Raw genomic sequence first — 21,061 nt, forward strand, 5'->3', positions numbered from 1 at the left:
TCTTCCCTGGTGGCGCAGTGGTTGAGAGTCCGCCTGTTCGTGCCCCGGTCTGGGAAGATCCCACGTGCCGCGGAGCGGCTGGGCCCGTGAGCCGTGGCCGCTGAGCCTGCGCGTCCGGAGCCTGTGCTCCGCAACGGGAGGGGCCGCAACAGTGAGAGCCCCGCGTACCGCGAGAAAAAAAAAAAAAAAGTAGCAAGTTCAATTAGTTAATAAAGGGATGGAAAGGAAAAGCAAAATAATTTAATAATCCCAATGGGCGTTTCCAGAGATGATAGTGAAAAGAGAAGAGCACTTCTAAAGTATATTTTTAAACTTAGATTCATTTGCTGCCACTGCCAACATCATGGGAGGTGATGATAAAGTATAAAGCAAGTGGGCTTTAGAACCCTGTATCCTTTGAAATTTCCTTAAGGTACATCTGCTCAAACAGTCTGTGCGTTAGCCCTGTCCAAAGGGTCCTGTTAAACATTGGTGCTGGGTCTGCCCCAAGCCCACAGGTCAAGCTTTGGGCAGGATCCTGGTGTGGGTGTGTTTAAACACGTCCCCCGGTGATTCGGAGGTGCAGCCAGGAGAGAGACGGTGCCCTCAAGCGTCTGCTCCAGGCTGTCGCTGGTCCCTGGAGGGATGAGGCAGGCGCTGCTTAACCTGCGCTTCTGGTTCCTGTGCACATTAAACCCTTAGAAGACCTGGGGTCAGTGCTCGGGGAGGAAAGAGCCTGTCCACTCCCTCCATCCCGGGGTGGTAGCAGTGTCCTTCTTAGACCTGGCTCATTTGGGTGGGGGGGCTATGGAGTTATGGACTTGAGGCAGATCTAAAAGCATCGTCCTAACCAATAGGGAACATGCACTACCTCCTGCCTGGTGGCCTGTGTGCTCCAGTTATAGCTTCTTCCTCTTGCTGACATGCAGGGAGTGGGGCCTGTTCCTCGCCTGGTGTGTCTGCCCAGGTTGCTGTGTCAGGAGCAGGGACTGTTTCTTGTTGGCCCCGGCTTGCGTGAACCTAGCCACTCCAAGCTTACTCACTTACCCCAGGGCTCTCCCCCATCTCTCTCCCCTCTCTCTCCAAGGTGAGATCATCCTAACAGTATTTTACAAGAAATGCCTGCACACACCTTTTAAATCTTTGAGCTCCTGAGAAATCTAAATAACAAATATAGACTTGTAAAGAGATGAGAGGAATGTGAGATGTAATGAAAATGACATAAAAGGATGTGAATAACTTCGATGTCCCTGAAGATTTATTAGTTGATGCTTAAATGTGAATGCTATAGCCGTGGAAATGCCATGGAGATGCCTTGGATGGAAAGCAAGGGCCCTTCGTGGGAATGTCTTCTCAGACTTAAGTTCCTCTGAGTGCTTGATACCAGTTTTCTCCATCTGTTGAGCCTGGCGCTTCTGGTCTGGTCGTCTGAGGGTACTCCCAGAGTCATCTGTCCTCTTTACAAAATGGCCACTGGTTTTCTTGCCTTGATGGCAGGACTTAGTAGGAGGCTTGATACTTTTTCAGAATTCTGTTTCCGTGGAACTTCTAGGTCAGGTAGGGCAGCTTGAGCCCAAGAGTTTATCTTCCTCTCTCCTATTAGTATTTGCTTAATATACCTAGGTGTGCCGATGTTGGGTGCATATATATTTATAGTGCATATGTATATATATGCATATATATTTATGGTTGTTATCTCTTGATGAATTGACCCCTTTATCATTATATATAATGACCTTTTTGGTCTCTTCTTACAGTTTTAGCTTAAACTCTATTTTGTCTGATACAAGTATAGATACCCCTGCTCTCTTGGTTTCTAATTTTGTGAAATATCTTTTTCCATCCCTTCACTTTTAGCCTATGTGTATCTTTAAAGATGAAGTGAGTCTCTTGCAGGCAACAAGTACTTGAGTCTTGTTTTTTTTTTTTAATCCTTCCAGCCACTCTATGCCTTCTTTCTCCCAGTTGTATTGAAATATAATTGACATATAGCACTGTGTACTTTTAAGGTGTACAGCGTAATGATTTGACTTAAATACATCATGAAATGATTGCCATAACAAGTTAGCTAACATCCATCATCTCTTATAGATAGAAAAAAAGCGAAATTTTTTTCTTGTGATGAGAACGCTTAGGATCTATTCTCCTAACAACTTTCATATATACTGTGCAGCAGTGTTAGCTATAACCATCGTGTTGTACATCACATTCCCAGTACTTATTTGTCTTATAACTGGAAGTTCGTGCCTTTTGACCACCTTCCTCCAATTCCTTCTCCCCTTACCCCCATCATACTGTATTTGTCTTTCTCCCCCTGATGTATTTCCCTTAGCATGATGCCCCAGGGTCTACCTGTGTTGTTGCAAATGGCAGGATTTCTTCCCTTTGTGTGGGTGAATAATATTCCACTGTGTATAACTATCTATCCATCCATCCCACAACTTCTTTATCCATTCATCTGTTGATGGACACTTAGGTTGTTTCCATGTCTTTGCTATTGTGAATAGAGCTACAATAAACATGGGGCTGCAGATGGCTCTTTGACATGGTGCTTTCATTTCCTTCAGATATGTTCCCAGAAGTGGAATTGCTGGGTCTGCTCTATGCTTTTTGCTTGGAGAATTTAATCCATTTACATGTAGAGTAATTATAATAAGTAAGGACTTACTAATGCCATCCTGTTGTTTTCTGGCTGTTTTCTGATTCCCATGTTCCTTTCTTCTTCTCTTTCTGCCTGCCTTTGTGAATTCATGATTTTCCATAGTGGTATGCCTTGATTCTCTTCTCTTTATCTTTTGTGTATCTACTGTAGGTTTTTGCTTTGCTTTTTTTTTTCTTTTTTTTTTTGCTTTGTTTTTTTCTGAGGCTTACGTAAAACATCTTATAGATATAATAGTCTATTTTACACTGATAACAGCTTAACTTCAATTGCATACAAAAACTCTACCCTTTTACACTCCCCCTTATGTTTTTGATATTATGATCTACCTCTTTTTATATTGTGTATTTATTTATTTATTTATTTAGCGGTACGCGGGCCTCCCACTGTTGTGGCCTCTCCCATTGTGGAGCACAGGCTCCGGACGCGCAGGCTCAGCGGCCATGGCTCACGGGCCTAGCCGCTCCGCGGCATGTGGGATCTTCCCGGACCGGGGCACGAACCCGTGTCCCCTGCATCGGCAGGCGGACTCTCAACCACTGCGCCACCAGGGAAGCCCTATATCGTGTATTTATTAACAAGTTATTGTAGCTTTAGTTATTTTTAATACTTTTTTCCTCGAACCTTTATACTAGAGTTAAGTGGTTAATACCTCCATCACATTACAGTACTAGAGTTTTGTTGTTGTTGTTGTTTCATTTGGCTTTAGGAGAAACGCTAGACATGGATAAGGCTTTGTGACATTTCTTCTCTGTCTGTGACACTTTAGAAGGCACGATTTACATGGGATTGTCTACAGTTAACAAATATGCTATTTTTGAGACTTTATGGCTTCTTATTAAACGGCCATAAATCTAAGAGTAACTATATGTCATGACATAAGAACTATGAGGTCCCATCTTGAGATTGCTTCCTTCAAGATCAGCCTTTTGTTTCAGATGAAATGTTTTAAATTTGGTTAATACTACATTTCAAGAAAAATAATTGCATTTATACATGCACCTGTTTATTTATCTATTTATTTATTTTTAAAGCAAAAGCAGGTTTATTCAGGGAGATACACACTGCACAGGCAGAGTGTGGGTCATCTTGGAAGGCAAGAGGCCAGTATTAGAGTATTTTGAATTTGACAGTATACTTATCTTCACCAGTGTGTTGTATATTTTCATGTTACTAATTAGTGTCCTTTTGTTTCAGCCTGAAGAGCTCCTTTCAGCATTTCTTATAAGGCAGATCTAGTGGTGATGAACTCCCTCAGCTTTTGTTTATCTGAGAGTCTTATCTCTCCTTCATTTCTGAAGGACAGCTTTGCTGGATAGAGTATTCTTGGTTGGCAATTTTTTCCTTCATCTCTTTGAATATTTTGTCCCACTCTTTCCTGGCCTGTAAGGTTTCTGCTGACAGATCTGCAGATTGCTTTATGGGGGTAGCTGGAAGTTACAAGCTGCTTTTCTCTTGCTGCTTTAAGAGTCTCTTCTTGTCTTTGGTTTTTGACAGTTTTATTATCGTGTGTCTTGGAGAAGATCTCCTTAGGTGAAGTGTGTTTGATGAACTGTGAGCTTCGTGAACTTGGATGTCCAAATCTTCTTCCAGATTTGGGAAGTTCTCAGCCATTATTTCTTTAAATAAGCTTTCTGCCCCTTCCTCCCTCTTTTCTTCTGGGACTTCAGTAATTTGTAGATTGCTTCTCTTGATGGTGCCCATTGATCACATAGGCTTTCTTCACTCTTTTTCATTCATTCTTTTCCCCCCAGACAGGATAATTTTGAAGGTCTTGTCTTCTGCTTCACAGATTCTTCCGCTTGAACCCTTCTGTTGTTGATGCTCTCGTCACATTTTTCATTTCATTGGTTGTGTTATTTAGCTCCAGAATTTCTGTTTCTATCTCTTTGTTAAACTTCTCATTTTTTCCCCTGTATTATTTTCCTGATTTGTTGAACTGTGTTTCCTTGCAGCTCATCGAACTTCCTTAAAATAGCTATTTTGGGTTCTTTATCAGGTAAATTGGAGCTCTCCATGTCTTTGGTATTGGTTACTGGAAGAGTATTGGTGGTGTCATGTTTTCTTGATTTTTCATGTTCCTTGAGTCTTTTTAAAAAAATTTATTTATCTTATTTATTTATTTTTGGCTGCGTTGGGTCTTTGTTGCTGCACGTGGGCTTTCTCTAGTTGCGGTGAGCAGGGGCTACTCTTTGTTGCAGTGTGCGGGCTTCTCATTGAGGTGGCTTCTCTTGTGGAGCACAAGCTCTAGGCATGTGGGCTTCAGTAGTTGCGGCATGTGGGCTCAGTAGTTGTCGCTTGCGGGCTCTAGAGCGCAGCAGGCTCAGTAGTTGTGGCGCATGGGCTTAGTTGCGCTGCAGCATGTGGGATCTTTCCAGACCAGAGCTTGAACCCACGTCCCCTGCATTGGCAGGTGGATTCTCAACCACTGCGCCACCAGGGAAGCCCCTTGTTCCTTGAGTCTTATGTTGCTGTCTTCATGTTTGAAGTAGTAGCCATCTCCTCCAGTCTTTACTAACTGACTTTGGGTGATAAATATTTCCACCAGCCCTGCTAGGGATTCTGAGGCTTTCTCGTCTCCTTTGTGTATGCGCGCTCCATGTTTCTTGCCGTTTCTTGCTCCCTCCTTCAGCGGAATTGCTCAGCTTCTATGCCGTCTCTCCACCCTGCAGCTCCTGGCTGGGTGATGACAGCCTCTGTCTCTTTTCCCAGGAGTGGAGCTCAAGCTGAAGGTTGTGGTCTCTCCCTCCACAGACTCAGGCTGGCTCTCTGCACACGCTCAGTAGCCGTCCCTCAGAGCTTGCTCTCACCATGTGAGGATCACACACAGGAGTGGCCGTAGGGTGGGAGTGCGTGTGGGTGAGTCACGCTGAGCTCTGGGGGGCACACATGGGCCAGCTGGGGGTCCGCAGGTGAGGCTTCCCCAGTGGCTCGTAGGCGGACTTGGTGGAGTCTGCAGTGGGGGTAGTAGGATCTGCATCAGTTTAGCTACCTGCTACTCTCCCAGCCACTCGGAGCCCCCCAGGCATGCAGCTCATGACTCTGGATGGGGAGAGAGAGAAAGGAACCTCTTTGGCAGCTTCCCGCACAACTGGGGAAGTGGAGTGCCCACTCCTGCGCTCTCACTGTCCCCCTTGGGAGAAATGACAGGCCGTGGTGGTCTCTCTTGGCCCTATAGCTGTTCCACCTCGGGGAGGAGTGACACCATGGGTGAAGTCAGGCTGTTTCTCTTTCCGTCTCCAATGCATCCACACGTGGATTGTTTTGCTCTGGTGGTGTGCTGGACCTCTCCGTGGAAACCTGGGTTTCTGCAGAGGCTCCCATCATGGGTGATCACCTAAGATGGCATTTTCCAAGGGCTCCCTGCCTGCAGAGTCAGCACATCTGCTGCCTTGCGGTGGAGTCTCCAAAGCGTGGTGGCCCTCTCCTCTGTGCCACAGTTGGGAGATCGTCCCCACGTGGAGAGCGGAGCGAGGGTGGGCCGGCCGCCTGAGCGTCCTCCTGCCCAGCTCTGAGTCATCCACCGCCTTTGTCCATCTCCTGAGCATGGTTGCCTCTGGCATTTTGTTCTGTTTTATAGTTGTTCCCTAGATCGGTTTCAGTTTTGTTATTTGGGCAGAATCTACTTGGTGTAGCTTAAAAGAATTACAGAATCCTAAAAATCTCTAGCTAGAATGAATTTTAGAGATTTAAACAAAGATAAAGAAATACAAAAATAAAGGTTCATGGTTACGAATTCCTAATCTTATTTTTTTCTAAAGCATATATTTTATTATATGATTAATAGTGAAATAGAATACACTCTAGGAATGGAAGCTCTATTCCCTAGTGGATAAATATATTTTTGTCCATTTTCTTTAATAGTCAGTGTTTCTTCTTCTTTTGGGCTGCCACATCCAGGAAAGAGTCAGTTGTTTCAGTTTAAAAAAAAGTCAATTCAGCTGTTGTAGCATCCTTTAAACTTAGCTTACTTACCTTACATTTAACCAAGAAATTATTCTTGAACCAAATGAAATCACTAGTGAGTGTGTTGTGTCTCAGGTAAAATCACTAGTGAGTGTGTTGATTCTCAAGGATAAACGGCACATACAAAACTCAACATCCATTGTTGCTACAAGCTGGCAGTGAACGAGGGGGGTAGCAAGGTACCTCTGGCCACAGGAGGGAGAGTACTTGCATCGAGCAGTCAGCATCCTACACAACAGGGAGGGGCTGCAGGTGTTTCCACGGAATTCAGGAACAAGGATGTGAAATGAAACCTGGCTGAGATATTCTGGAGGGTCTAACTGGTGCAAAAAGAAATGAGGTTGAATTTTGGAAAGGAGACAGAGTTACCATCATTTGAAGATGACAACAGTCTACCAAGTCAATCAACCCCCTAAAAGTTAAAACTATTTTAAAAATTTATAAGGTGGCCAGTGACAAAGTAAACACACAGAAGTCAGTATTTTTCCTATATGTCAGCAATAACCAGTTGGAAACAATGCATATCAAGTCCCCCATCCAGAACTGGAAACAAAAATGTAAGTTTCCAAGGCATGTGTGCATTTAATAAGAATTTATAGTAACTGTATTGAGAAACCACAGAATTTTACCATGAAATATAAAAGGTCTGGAAAAAGTTGAGAGAGACATTGTGTTTCTGGATGGAAACTAAATATTATAGAGATGTCACTTCTCTCAAGTTAACTTGTAAGTTTAATGCAATTCCAGTAAACATTCAATGGATGTTTTGGAATTTGGCAGGGAACATTCTAAAGTTTTTCTGAAAGCATAAATATATGAGAATAGCCTTTCATAAAAATGTTTGAAAGGACCAGGTTTAGGCCAGTAAGGTCATATTCTTACTTTCATAACTTGAAGTAGAGAAGGGATCATTTTAGCTGGGAACTGAGTTCTACATTTCCCTGTTGCCTGCTTTGTCAGTGTCAGTATGGTCAGTCCTCCATGTGACGAGATGATTTTTAAATTCTTTCCATTTTCAGGTCAGTCCGAAAGGCCAGGCTGAAGGTACGTCTTCTCTGTTCTGTGCACTAACCTTTGGCTTCAGCTGCAGTGACTCCTCGCCAAGCCTCCGTACTCTTATCTTACAACCAGCCTTCCGAGAGGGGTCCTCATTCCTTTCCAAGGACATTAATGTTGGTAGAAGTGGCTAACATTTAATTATCTTTTGATTTCTCTCTGCACCAGGCTCTAGGTGGTTCCTTATATGCATTTCTTCTCCTGTAGAAGCTTACCCATCCGATATTCTCAGTCGTAGACAATATAACAATTATAACAACAGCTGGCATTGATAGAGCACTTACTATCCCTGAAGAGTTGCATACATCACTTCATTTAATGCTCACAGTAATTTATGAGATCGGTGTCATCCCCATTTTCTAGGTTAGGAAACGGAGGCACAAGAGTTATCCTGCCCAAGATTATGTAGACAGTCGCACAGGTAGGACATCAGTGAACCTCACACTATGTAGCTTCTCATACATACGTTCTAAAAGCTTCCTGCTCGTGTTTATTTCTTATCTGTAGTGGCTGCGGTGAGCAGATTTTACCAGCTGGGAAGTTTTTTTTAACAGCATGTCCCTGACTTGGGCCGGAGGTTTTCTCTCTGCTGCCAGTGTTCAGTAGTTATACCTGCAGCTGTCAGATTGTGGAAGTGCCATCAGAGTCGATGTTCTTGTATATGCACAGAAGTAAAATACTGGCTTGTGAAAAATATTTGATGTGAATTGGTACAACCACTTTGGAAAACTGTGTGACATACGTACCCGTTGACCCAGCAGTGCCGTCGTGTTGCACGCCGTGGAGAATCCTGTGCCTGTGTGTTAGGACACATGTTACGGTTGTTCCGAGTTGCCTTGTTTGTCACGGCCCCAGACCAAGAATCGCCCAAGTGTCCACCAGCAGTAGAGTGGTTGCATAAATCATGGTGCATTCATATGATGACATAACCATTCGGCAATGCAGATGAACAGAGCGCATGTGCTCGTAATTACATGGTTGATTCTCAAGTACAGCGTTGAGCAACGGAGGCCAGCACATGCAGATCCACGTGTGATTCCGTTTGTCCCGCGCACGTCGCACAGGCACGTGGGTCAGCAATCAGCAGAGCCCGTCATGCAGACCCGGGACTCGAACACCAGGGGCGGCAGACTGACGGTGACCTTGGGCTTTGGGGACCCTGTTAGGGTTTGCTTTCCTCACCCAGATGGTGGCTGCAGGTGTCACTTTATCATTATGTTAAACCGTTCATTTATGTCTTCGGTGCTGTTCTGTGTGTGTGTAAAGGTTAAAGGGTTTGATTCCAGACTGTTTTACTGTGTGTTCAAGATACCAGTTTGACCCACACTAGAAATGAGTGTGTGGTTTACAGAGAAGTTTGGTGATGGAATATTTCTGGATGAACAGGACGCTTGGAATCATTATTCTGTGGGTCTCTGCTTTTCTCATGTAACTTGGATGCAGGCGTTCCTCGGTTTATGAAGAAAATGAACTTTTGACAGGTTGTATATAAATCGCTTCCTGAAGTCATGTAAGTTATTTAAAGCAAATACTCACACTCTTTGATTTATTACCCCCCTCCTCAGCTAATCAGGCCTTTGTTTATTGGGTTGGCTTCACATCGGGCAGAGCTCTGCTCAGAAGTGTCCGTGAGCCCTCAGGTCAGCGGCCGAGTGGAGGGCGGTGTGGCACCCCAGATCCCGCTTCAGAGGGACCTTCTAGCAGAATCTAAGGGTCTGGCTTTCAAGCCTTATTTTAACAATAGTTCTTTTTTGCCCTGAAGCATTGCAGTTGAAATTTAAAGAAACAAATCTCGGAGGTCAGCAGTTTTTATGTGTATGACTTATAATAATAAATCATTATAAATTTAAAAATCACTATAAACACAAATGCCCACAGTTCTGGGGACAAGTATGTGTGTGGTAAATGCAAATAATATTAAGTCCCAGGAGTAACTGTTCTCCTGAAAACTCTTGGAAAGTCGCTTTTTCTGAAGCGCGCGTGCGAAGTGGCCGGCCGGACGCTACCAGCTGAGCAAACGGTCTGCAGCAGGCGGGAGGGCGGGTGTGCGCGCCCAAATGACACACAGCTGCCGCCCCCCTGTGTCGCCTGTAGCAGCTGATCCCAGGGCAAAGCCACGCGCAGGAGCCGCAGGCTGTGCTGCGTAGCTCAGAGCAGATCTCCGAGCTCGGCACTGCCGTCTTCCGGGAAAGACTTTTAAGGGCTAATTTCACGGTTTGGGTTGTTTATAAAGCGGCGATGGGGAAGGGGATATGTCAGGAAGGGAGGCAAATGATTTTTTGGTGAAAGAACTTGTCTGCCTGAAGCTGGACATACAGCTTGCTGGTTGGTGTTGACAGTATATCAGCGTATTTGTTGGCCTTCTGCCTCGCCTCGAGCTGTGGTGCCTGCACTGAAGCAGGAACTCGCCTCCTCCTCCTGCGGGCCTTGCAGTTTCATCCTTCATGGTGGATCAATTTATGATAATGGTTACTGTTTACTGAGGGCTTACTCTGTGCGAGGCACTGAGCTGCTTATCTTATACTACCCCACTTAATCTGACCTGCAGGGTACATATTATCACTTCCACGTTATGGTGAGGAAACCGAGGCACAGAGAGGTCCCGTCAAGCTCCCGAGGCCGTAAAGTTGGGAGGCGGGGAGGCGGGCTGGGGCCGGCTTGGGCCCTGCGAGCACACGCTCCCGGCCGCTCGCGCCTCGCCCACGGGCCCTCCGGTGTTCTAGGCGGTTTTAGGTACTATTTTGGGTCATGATACAGTTTTGTTATTTTTTTGCTCTTCCGTTTTCAAGAATTAAGCATATTTCATGTGACTGATTCCTGTGTGGTGAGTATGGTGGTGGATTCTCAAATTCTACCATACATATTAAAAGTGTATAAAACAAGGGTTTATAATGGTTGTATTTGTCTGGAAAGCTGCTGATATAGCAGTAGAAGCTATGCGTAAGTCAGAGGCTGTCGTCAGTGGAGGGTGCTTTTAAAGCACATAAACAGTGCTTGACTTATCCACCCCACCTGCCACTTGAAGTGAAAGTTTGAAAAATGCCAGAATTTTGATATTTTGCAGCAATAATAGAAGCCTCTCCGACTATCATAATCCAAGCCCAAACATACCTTGTTTAAAATTCTTAGGCTCTTAAAAGTAAAATTATGACTTTAGAGATTAGTGTTCCAGATCCTGCTTGGTTCTGCCTCAGAAACATGGAGGATGTGGGCAGATGACCCCTTACCGTCTTCACCCACATGGGACTTGCCAGTTTCGCAAGACGCTGTGCCTGTTGCTCTCCATCCTAAGTTCTGTGCCCTAAACGGCTTTGTGTTAGAGACAACATGATGCCAGGTACATAGGAGTTACTTAGTAATCATTATGAGTGGGTTTAAATAGAATTTTAAATGTCTCAGCCAAGTAAGTAAGTAGTCAGTATAATAAAGACAGCACAAGTTTTCCTGGGAAGTCATTTGTCATTGTACGGATTCATTTTAGTCATTTAGCATTTTAATTTAAAAGCATTTTTATAGCTACTACCTTTTTTCTTTAATTAAACTTATTTTGAGATAACTGTAGATTCAGATGCAGTTGTAAGAAATAATAGAGAGATCCCAGGGACGCCTTACTCAGTTTTTCCCGCTGATAACATCTTACAAAACCGGCTGCAGTATGACACCCAGGATGCTGACCTTGATACAGTCAAGATACAACATCTCCATCATCACAAGAATCCCTCTTGTTGCCCTTGTATAACCACAGTCCACCCTCTACCTTCCACCCCACCCCGTCCTGAACCCCTGGCAACCACTCATCTGTTCTCCATTTTTATAGTTTTATCATTTTAAGAATGTTATATAAATGGAATCATGCAGCATGTAAGTTTTTTTTTTTTTAAACTTTAAAATTTTTATTTATTTATTTTTGGCTGTGTTGGGTCTTCGTTGCTGCGCACGGGCTTTCTCTAGTTGTGGTGAGCAGGGGCTACTCTTTGTTATGGTGCGCGGGCTTCTCGTCGCAGAGCGCGGGCTCTAGGCGCACGGGCTCAGTAATTGTGGCTCAAGGGCTCTAGAGCACAGGCTCAGTAGTTATGATGCATGGGCTTAGTTGCTCCGCGGCATGTGGGATCTTCCCAGACCAGGGCTCAAACCCGTGTCGCCTGCATTGGCAGGCGGATTCTTAACCACTGGACCACCAGGGAAGCCCGCAGCATGTAAGTTTTGAGACTGGCTTTTTTCACTCAGCATAACTCTCAAGGTCCGTCCAGGTTGTTGTGTGAATCAACAGTTCATTCCTTTTTTTATTGCCAAGTACTATTCCATGATACAGATGAAGCATAGTTTATTTAACTTCTCACTCCTTGAAGGGCATCTGGGTTGTGTCCAATTTTTGGCTCCTTTGAATACAGCTTCTGTAAACATACCTATACAGGTTTTTGTGTGAACATGTCTTCTCTTCTCTGGGATCAGTGCCCAGGAGTACGATTGCTGGGTTGTATGGCAGTTGCATGTTTAGCTTTTAAAGAAACTGCCAAATGGTTTTCCAGAGCAGCTGTACCATTTTACATTCCCACCAGCCGTGATTGAGGGATCCAGTTTCTCTGCACCCTTCCCAGCATTTGGTGTGGTTGCTGTTTTTTGTTTTAAACATTCTGATAGGTGTGGTGTGTTATCTCATTGTGGTTCTAATTTCCATTTCCTTAATAGGTAATGATTTTGAACATCTTTTCACGTGCTCGTTGGCCTTCTGTATATATCATCTTTGGTGAAATGTCTGTTCTTTTGTCCATTTTCTAATTTGATTGTTTTTTTTGCTGTTGACTTTTGAGAGTTTTTACATTCTAGGTACTAGTCCTTCACCAGGTCTGTGGTTTGAACATATGTCCTCTCACTCTCTAGGCTGTCTTGCATGCTCTCAGCAGGGTTTCTTGCCCAACAACAGTTTTTAATTCTGATGAAGTCCAGTTTATCAGTTTTTCCTTTAATTGATCGTGCTTTCGGTGTCAAGTCAGAACTCTTTGCCTGGCCCTAAATCCCAAGGATTTTCTTCTAGCTTTTTTTCTAGAAGTTTTATCGTTTTCTGTTTTACGTTTAAGTCTGTGATCCATTTTGAGTTAATTTTTGTACAAGATGTGAGACTTAGATCAAGGTTCATTTTTCCCTGTGGATGTCCCGCTGCTCCAGTGCCTTATGTTGACAGGCTATGTTTCCTCCACTGGATTGCTTGTGCACCTTCGTCAAAAATCAGTTGGGCATATTTGTGAGGCTCTGTTTCTGGATTCTCTGTTCTGTTCCATTGAGCTGTGTGTCCCTCCTGCCAGTACCACCCTGTCTTGATTACTGTAGCTATCTGGGAAGTCCTGAAATTGGGTAGCCTGACTCTTCCCTCTTATTTCTTCTTTTTCAAAATGCTTTAGCTATGCTAGTTCCTTTGCCTTTCCCTATAAGTTTTAGGATAATCCTGTCCATGTCTACAGAGAATTTGGGATTTTGGTAGCAATTGTATTAAATCTATATATCAGTTTGGGGAGAAATGACATCTTTACTATGTTGAATCTTGCAATTGATGAACAGGGTATGGCTCTCTCTTTTTAGATCTCCTTTGATTTATTTCATTCACATTGTGTAGTTTTCAGTATACAGGTTCTATACATATTTGGTTAGATTTACACCTAGTATTTCTTTTTTTTTTGAGCAGTTATCAATGGCATTGTATTTTTAATTTTGGTATCCGTGTGTTCATCGCCAGTAAATAGAAACACAGTTGATTTTTGTATGTTTATCTTATATCCCGCAACCTTGCAGAGCTCACTTATTAGTTCTATGAGCTTGGCCTTTTATTTTTAGTCCTGTGTACTTAACACTTTCTATGTGCCAGGCATTATGTTAAGGCTTTCCATGTGTTTGCCAAAGGCCAGGATGTGGTGGAGCTAGGATCTTGACTCATAAATTACTTATTCACTTCATCTGTTCATTTGGCAAATATTTAAGGCGCACTTATATGGACCAGATGCAGGGTTCCTGCCCTCCTGGGGCCGACGGTCTGAAACCGGAATTAGAAGTGACACAAGTGGTTATCTAACTTAATAAAAGAAGTTTAAAAATAAAACGAGACGTTGATTAATTATAACTTAATGCATCTGCCTCACAGTGTCAGTGGGTAAAGCGGGGACGTTTAGTCAGCCTGTGTGGAGTGGGAGCACACCCGGGGGGCACTTGCTAAACATTGTTCATTCCCCAGGAAAGGTTTCCCAGCCCAAACCGCCTGTTGATTCTGACATCCGTTTCTGAAATTCAGAGATGTCTGTGGTGAAACCTCATGTGAAGGGAATTAAATATTGCTTGTCAAAGAGCCCAAGAACTCCGGGCCAAAACTGCATGAAGCTCTCCCTGGTCACCTGCGTCGTCACCTCCTTCACCTGCTGTGCATGAGCCCCTCCCCCGCCGACCCTGCACCCTCGATGCCCGCCGGGGCCCCAGGCCCCATCACCTCCGCACCAGCCAGCCCAGGCCAGCCCTCCTCGACCTCACCTGCTGCCCCCGCGCTGCCGTTGGCTGCGCCCTCCGTCCGCACGCCGCACCTCCCCCTCTCCACCTCGCGGCCCTCTTCTTCTCGGCTGGCGGCTGCCCTCTGGCCTGGCAGGCTAGGTTGCAGAGTGCTTGAGCTGGGAAGGTGGTGCATCGAGGAGTGAAATGCAGGGCCAGGTCGCCCTCCCGCCAGACTGTTTGGGAAGATCATCAGTGGCCCTGCCTGAGCTTTTGTGACAATAGCGGCAGTAAGTTTCTGGTCAGTTGGGAAGTGAAAATCTTACCCTACAGAAATGTGCCCCTTGGACAGCCTTCCAGGGACAGGCCCTTACGGGGCGCTGCTGACGTGCTCACACAGGGCTTGGCACCCCGGGGCCACTGCTGGCCTAGCCTCACTGTCACAGGCGTGGAGCAGTGTCCCGTGACCCGGTGGGTCCCGAACCGGCACTGTCCCCACGCCGATGCCCCTTCCGCCCTTAGCAGGCCCTGTCCTGCCTTAGGAGTGAGGGTGCTGCGCTCTTCCTTCTCTCCCCACCGACTGTAGGAGAAGCTGCTCGTCTTCGAGTCGGCGTGGAAGAAGGAGAAGGACATAGTCTCCAAGGAGATAGAGAAGCTCCGTGTGTCCATCCAGACCCTGTGCAGGAGCGCACTTCCCCTGGGCAAGGTCATGGACTACATCCAGGAGGACGCGGATGCCATGCAGAACGAGTTGCAGCTGTGGCGCAGCGAGAACCGGCAGCATGCTGAGGCCCTGCAGCAGGAGCAGAGGTGGGGGCCCGGGGCGGGGGCGGGGGCGGGGGCCCACGTGGGCCCGCAGCCCAGGGGGAGAGCTCCCGGGAGCCCAGGGCCTCTCAACCCTCTCTTTCTTACCTCCTCCCCCGAAGGAAACACGTTTCTTTTTCTCTGTAGCAGTTAGAGAAGATCTGCAGTCAGTGTTCAAAAACGAGATTTAGACATTAAAACGGACAGCAAACTTTGCAGTTTGGATGCCATATTTTTCATGTATCTTATCGAAATCCCCAAAGCCTTGTGACTGTAATTTGAAAGTATTTTAATTTTTCACTCTAAGAGTACGTGTATGTTTTTACCCTTTTTCTTTGGATGCAATGACTAATTCACTTTTGTCGTCTTGCACTGTTTTAATTAAGAAGCAAATGTAAAATGGGAAAGATATTTATGAGCCCCTGGCTTTGCTTTCCGTCAGCATCACAGACTGTGCCCTGGAGCCCTTGAAGGCGGAGCTGGCGGAGCTGGAGCAGCTGGTCAGAGACCAGCAGGACAGGATCTGCGCTGTGAAGGCCAGTATCCTGAAGAATGAAGAGAAAATTCAGAAAATGGTACATAGTATCCATTTGAGTTCCAGAAGGTGAAAGCGCAAACGTTTCAGAGACTAAAGGTCGTCAAAGGTCATCCTCAGTTTGCACGTACTGTTTGTTACTCCTTAAGTTTCAGTTTGCAGACAATGAACAGTTTACAACCTTATCCAACTAATTTTCAGAGCTTTACAGCTTGAGGCATATTCAGTGTGTGAAAGACCGTGTTTCCCTACCTTCCTCCACCGGTTTAGAACACTTGCTGGTTATAAATAGCTCTTGCAAATGCCTGTGTGAAAAGTTTCTTTACAAGGCTGTTCTTGGTATTTCCGCAGTAGGCTGTTCAGTTCTGTGCCAGATTCTCCAGCAGGTAAGTGGTGCTGGCACAGCCAGGAATGCAGGCATCCGTGATTTCAGACTCTGAGTCTAGTGACAGGACTTCGTGAGTCAAGCACAGAGTGAAGGATGGCTGTACTTTTTGACAGGAGCTTCATAAATACAGTGAAGCCTGAAAATGCATGAATTACATTTTTAGCTCATTTCCACTTGAAAAAGGTTAATTTTGGCCCATATCTTTATAAGGTACGCGTGAACTTTAATTTTTAACCTCTTTGTAATTGCATATACGTTATGTAATTTTCTCATTGGTCCCTTTTATCTTTTGCTTATATTTCCAGCCCTTAAAGTTCATACATTTAAAGAGGAGATTTCAGTATGGCCTTCATGGACAGTCTGGACATGACATTGTCACAGGCCGTATCCTCACTTTCTTCAACATTTTGCCCCTGGGTTTTCACCACGTGCACACTTGTGTCACTTGCCTCGTTCTCTCCGGAAGAGGGGCTTGCTCTCCATGGCATCGGCGTCATGCCTTTTCCTTCGCACAGGTGTAAGCACCTGTGCACCTGACAGACAGGTAGCTTAGGGAAAACTGCAAAAGGAAGACTTAAAAGGATACATGGATTTGCAAAATTTTTTAATGTTAGCATTTTTTTTGGAAATGGTTTTTTTAAAGCAAAAGTTTTTTTTAAAAAACATGGTTTATATTTAGTTTTTCACTGCATATATTATTGTAAATACTTACTAAAGTCTTCAATTTGTGTATAAAGGATTTCACTGTTTGGAGACATACTTACGGGTCTTAAGGTCTGGGTCCTGATACTTTTATTTCTAGACACTGTATTTATTATGTAACCCAAGGAGGGCCATTTTAAGTGTTAGAATTTGCCTGAGAAAGTTTTGTTTCTTTAAAAGACTAGCACAAGTGGCACGGTTAAGCTTTTCTTAGTGTAATTTCCAAAGTAAATCTGTTACAAAGGTAGTTCTATGATGTCCGAAACTGAGTAAGTTCAAGGTCAGATTATTAAGATCTGCCGTCGTGCAACATTGGTCTTCTCCTTTCTGTAGTTTGCCATAAAATTCTGTTTGGCAGGGTTCCACTAAATGCAGCATCGGCAGAGGGGAGGCGTGTCAGTCCCCAGTCCTTCACGTGCCCGTCGGCCCTTCTCCACTCACTTGAATGGCAGCCACCATCCGAAAGGGGACCCTGTTTTGCTTCAGGTTAAGGTGTCTGTACCTTTAATGAATTTGTACATAAGACTAGAGATTTTGTGTTGCAAAACACTGCATACATCGTATGTGAGTAAAGTTTTGTATGAAGTAGTCTCTCAAATTGTATCATAAAATTTATTTTTCTTTTATACATAAATCATTAAAAGTAATCAGATATTTTTTCTATCAGTGTATGGGTTGTGCAGTTCAGTTCACACCTGGAAAAACGCATTTATAAGCATTTGGATTCTTTTAGTTTTCAAATGTGTGCAGTTTGGTTTTCTTTGAAGAAAGTTCAGGGAAATTTATATTTTCACTCATGGTGGCACCCCTTTTCTATATAAATTGAAGTCTTATATAAGGCAGGTAAGCATTTATCAGAAATTTTAAGACCATTCAGGAAGTTTTAGAAAGTCTCTTCATGTAGTTATTACTGTATCTTATCACAAACGAATTAAATCCTGTTATTTATTATTTTGATAGAATACACAGATGGGATTATTAAATGTTTTTCTCTGCTTTGGCTTGTAAGTTTTCAAGAAGTACTGGAGCCATACTTCAGAAATTTTAATTTAAGGGACTTCCCTGGTGGTCCAGTGGTTAGGACTCGGCACTTCCACCGCAGGGGGCACGGGTTCAATCCCTGGTCGGGGAACTAAGATCCTGCATGTTGCGTGGTACGGCCACAAAAAAAACAAAAACAAAAACAATTTCCATTTAAAAGTTGAGCTGACATATTTAAAGGAAATGCATAAACCTTTGGAAAAAAAAAAAACGACTAAAATTCGAGCTTTCTACTTTGATATTCATGCTTATTTTTCTTCTCATTAAGCAACTTAAAAAAAATGATAACTGGAATCTGTGAAGAGAGATGATGTTATTTAGTGACAATATAAGTGCAGTTTAGGATTGGGGGCGGGTCTGGAATTCTCAGTCTGTTGACAGGTGCCCGTGAAATATTCCCGGACTTCTTTTCCAAGCTGCCCTGAACTGACTGGGATGTGTCTTCTGCTGACTTGCGCAGCCCTGGGGCACACGCTGTCGCCGTGACGAAACAAACCAAAAGACACTTAGGTCTGCCGTTTACGGTCCCCGTCAAAGCCAGCACTTGGCCGGGTGATGGCGGCCAGCGATCGCAGGCCTCGCTTGGCGGACCCCGGCCTGAACGCCGGGTGCACGGTGCCTCTTGCGCCCTCCTGTACTTGGGGCGCGACGCGCACCCCCCGGGAGCGGAGCCACAGCCCCGATCTGCTCAGGACGGTGGCAGCCGTGCCTCTTCTTGAGGCATAATTATTAATACATCCCTTCCCCGCCTGCAGGAGGGTCCTGGTTTGGATGACAAGTGACCTGCCCCCTCTCGCTCTTTGATACCTAGGAGTGGTGACACATGGCCGTGAAGGGGTGACGGGGCCCCTCTGAGCGACGGGGGAGCCGTGTGGGTCCCACTGTCGCCACAGCTCTGCCGCAGGTCAGGGGGCGTTCGTGACGCGTCTACACTGCAGACAGGTGACAGGGCCTCTGCTTGCCCGGGACGAGACGCGGACGTGTGTCTTGGATTCATGACTGTTGCAGGGCCTTCCCCAAATGCTCCCGTCTGAGCTGGCGTTGCCTGAAGGGAATCGCAGGGGGCCTGCTGGACGCCCTTCTGGCTGTCTGGATGGAGCTGCAGGAAGTGGGTCAGACGTGCCGTGTGCAGCTGTCATGACCTTGACCGGGCCAGACAGAGGCCCCGGAGAACCTGCCCAGGCCGCGGCAAGATGGGACCAGGCTGACGCTGCCTGGAGAAGAGGGGCGGGAGGAGCCCTGGGGCTCCTGGCACCACAGTCAGGACGCGATGGGGGCGTGGAGACGGCCCCCCGCCGGGCGTGCCGTGGTGCAGCCGGCACAGCGCGACCTCCGGAGCGGCGCGTGGACGGCAGGGCTGGGCCGTGTTCCCACGGGCCCGGCGTGACACCCGATGACAGTGTTACATGGACATGGCTTTTTAAAAAAGAAAATGAAGGGGCTTCCCTGGTGGCGCAGTGGGTGAGAATCCGCCTGCCGATGCAGGGGACGCAGATTCGTGCCCCGGTCCGAGAAGATCCCACGAGCCGCAGAGCGGCTGGGCCCGTGAGCCGTGGCCGCTGCGCGTCCGGAGCCTGTGCTCCGCAACGGGAGAGGCCGCAGCGGTGAGAGGCCCGCGTACCACAAAAAAAAAAAAAAAAAAAAAAAAAGAAAAGAAAATGACCGCTAAGCTGCTCTCGCATATCAGAATTCTTAGTCATTCCACATTTTTGTATGTGGCATAACTATAATTTGAAAAATATGGCTTCCATATTTTTATTTAAAGTGCTTTTTTAAGAAATAGATTATATATTAACATGGATCAATAATCTAAGTGATGCAAAAGGTCTGCACCGAGCGGTCTCCCCCTTCTCATCCCTGTCTGCCCTGTTTCTTCTTGCCCCTGTTGGCAGCCTCTTTTATTAGATTCTCCTGTATCTTGCTGTTTCTTTAGGGAAACATGAATATATATTTTTATACTCCCACAACCCACAGTATCGCGAAAGGTAGAATGCTATATATATGCCGTTCTGCATCTTGGTTTTTAAAGTTTTCCCAAATCCTGGGGACTGCACCCTGCCGGTCCCTAGAGGGCCTCCTCATTCCCTGCGGAGCCGTGCGGAGCGTCCCGAGGACGTGCCCGGTGCGTTGCGGCCCAGCTCCCTGTGGCTGGCCTCGGGTGGTTCCCAGCCTTGCGCAGTGACTGACCTTGTTTTGCTTTGTTTCGTACGTGTGCGCGTGTGTCCGTGGATGGACACCCAGAAGCGAGGTTGCCGGGTTGCTGGGTAGACGCACCGTAATGCCGGCACCTCAGCTTCAAGGCGATGATCGTGGGCTGTGCTGTTTGGTCTCCCGCCAGCACAGGTGCAGGCGTATCTGCGTCGCCACAGCCTTTCCAGCAGCGTATTGTCACACGTTTGGCCTTTTTTTTTTTTTTTTCCCGGTATGCGGGCCTCTCACTGTTGTGGCCTCTCCCGTTGCGGAGCACAGGCTCCGGACGCGCAGGCGCAGCGGCCACGGCTCACGGGCCCAGCCGCTCCACGGCACGCGGGATCCTCCCGGACCGGGGCATGAACCCGCGTCCCCTGCATCGGCAGGCGGACTCTCAACCACTGCGCCACCAGGGAAGCCCACGTTTGGCCTTTTGTTGCTCTGACAGGTGAGAAAGAGGATCTCAGTGAGGTTTAATTTGCACTTCTCTTATTTCGAATGGGTTCGAGCATCTTGCGGTGTGTTTAAGGACTGTTTGCTTTCTGTGAACTGAGTCTTCTGATCAGCTGCCCTTGATTCTGGTGGACTCTTGGCCTTTTCCTTCTGCTTTGTTTCTAGAAGCCCTTTGTGTCTTGCGTTGTAAATATTATTTTCCACTTTGCCTTTCACCCAAAGTGATGCTGAACAAATAAGATGCTCATCATCCTCGTTTTGTAACCGACGTGACGGATGGTCCCTCTAACGCTGCCGTTCAGAACAATGTTGACCGCTGCTTTAAGGCACTTTTTTCACGTTGGAAACACGTCCTATTCCCAGCTCATGGAGAGTGATCAACACGAATGGGTGTTGAATCGTTCTTTTCTGTTAGGGAGAGTGTATCTTTTTCTCCTTTGGCCTGGTGATGTGATGTCCTAGGTCACCTGATGTCAGAATATCCTTACAGTCATAGATCAAATCCTGCCTGATCAGGATGGATTATTCTTTTGCTCTAACAATTAGTTGTGTTACATATTCATTATTCAGGGATTTCCTGTTGCCAGACGCTTGTGGCCTGGCTTTCGGGGCTGCAGGGGCGCCCTCTGTTCGGTTAACCCCAGTCCTCTGTGGTTCTCTATCCCTGGGGTGCGGCCCCTCAGCACTCCTGCCCGCCCTGGGCTGCAGCTCTGGACCCAGTACACCTCCCTGCCTGCAGTGCCCTGAAGCGGACAGTGCTTGTCGCTGCCCCATGGAGGGGGAGGGGGAGAAGGTTCCAGGAGGAGGTGTCGCCCCTCCA

The 21,061-nt window shown here is 46.1% G+C and overlaps 1 protein-coding gene across 9 annotated transcripts in view; it reads left to right on the forward strand.

The window, feature by feature from the left end:
• Window positions 1–17,220, forward strand: part of TRAF3IP1 (TRAF3 interacting protein 1) — a 66,564-nt gene extending 49,344 nt beyond the window's left edge. For all 9 annotated transcript variants that reach the window (XM_067027290.1, XM_067027284.1, XM_067027283.1 and 6 more), the window contains 2 exons: window positions 14,715–14,938; window positions 15,375–17,220. In XM_067027290.1, the coding sequence (XP_066883391.1) occupies window positions 14,715–14,917 (203 nt within the window). In that variant the 3' untranslated portion in view covers window positions 14,918–14,938; window positions 15,375–17,220. The remainder of the gene's footprint in view (window positions 1–14,714; window positions 14,939–15,374) is intronic.
• Window positions 17,221–21,061: the final 3,841 nt, after the last annotated feature.

This window comes from Kogia breviceps, chromosome 2 (genome assembly GCF_026419965.1).
Source record: "Kogia breviceps isolate mKogBre1 chromosome 2, mKogBre1 haplotype 1, whole genome shotgun sequence".
Lineage (NCBI taxonomy): Eukaryota > Metazoa > Chordata > Mammalia > Artiodactyla > Physeteridae > Kogia > Kogia breviceps.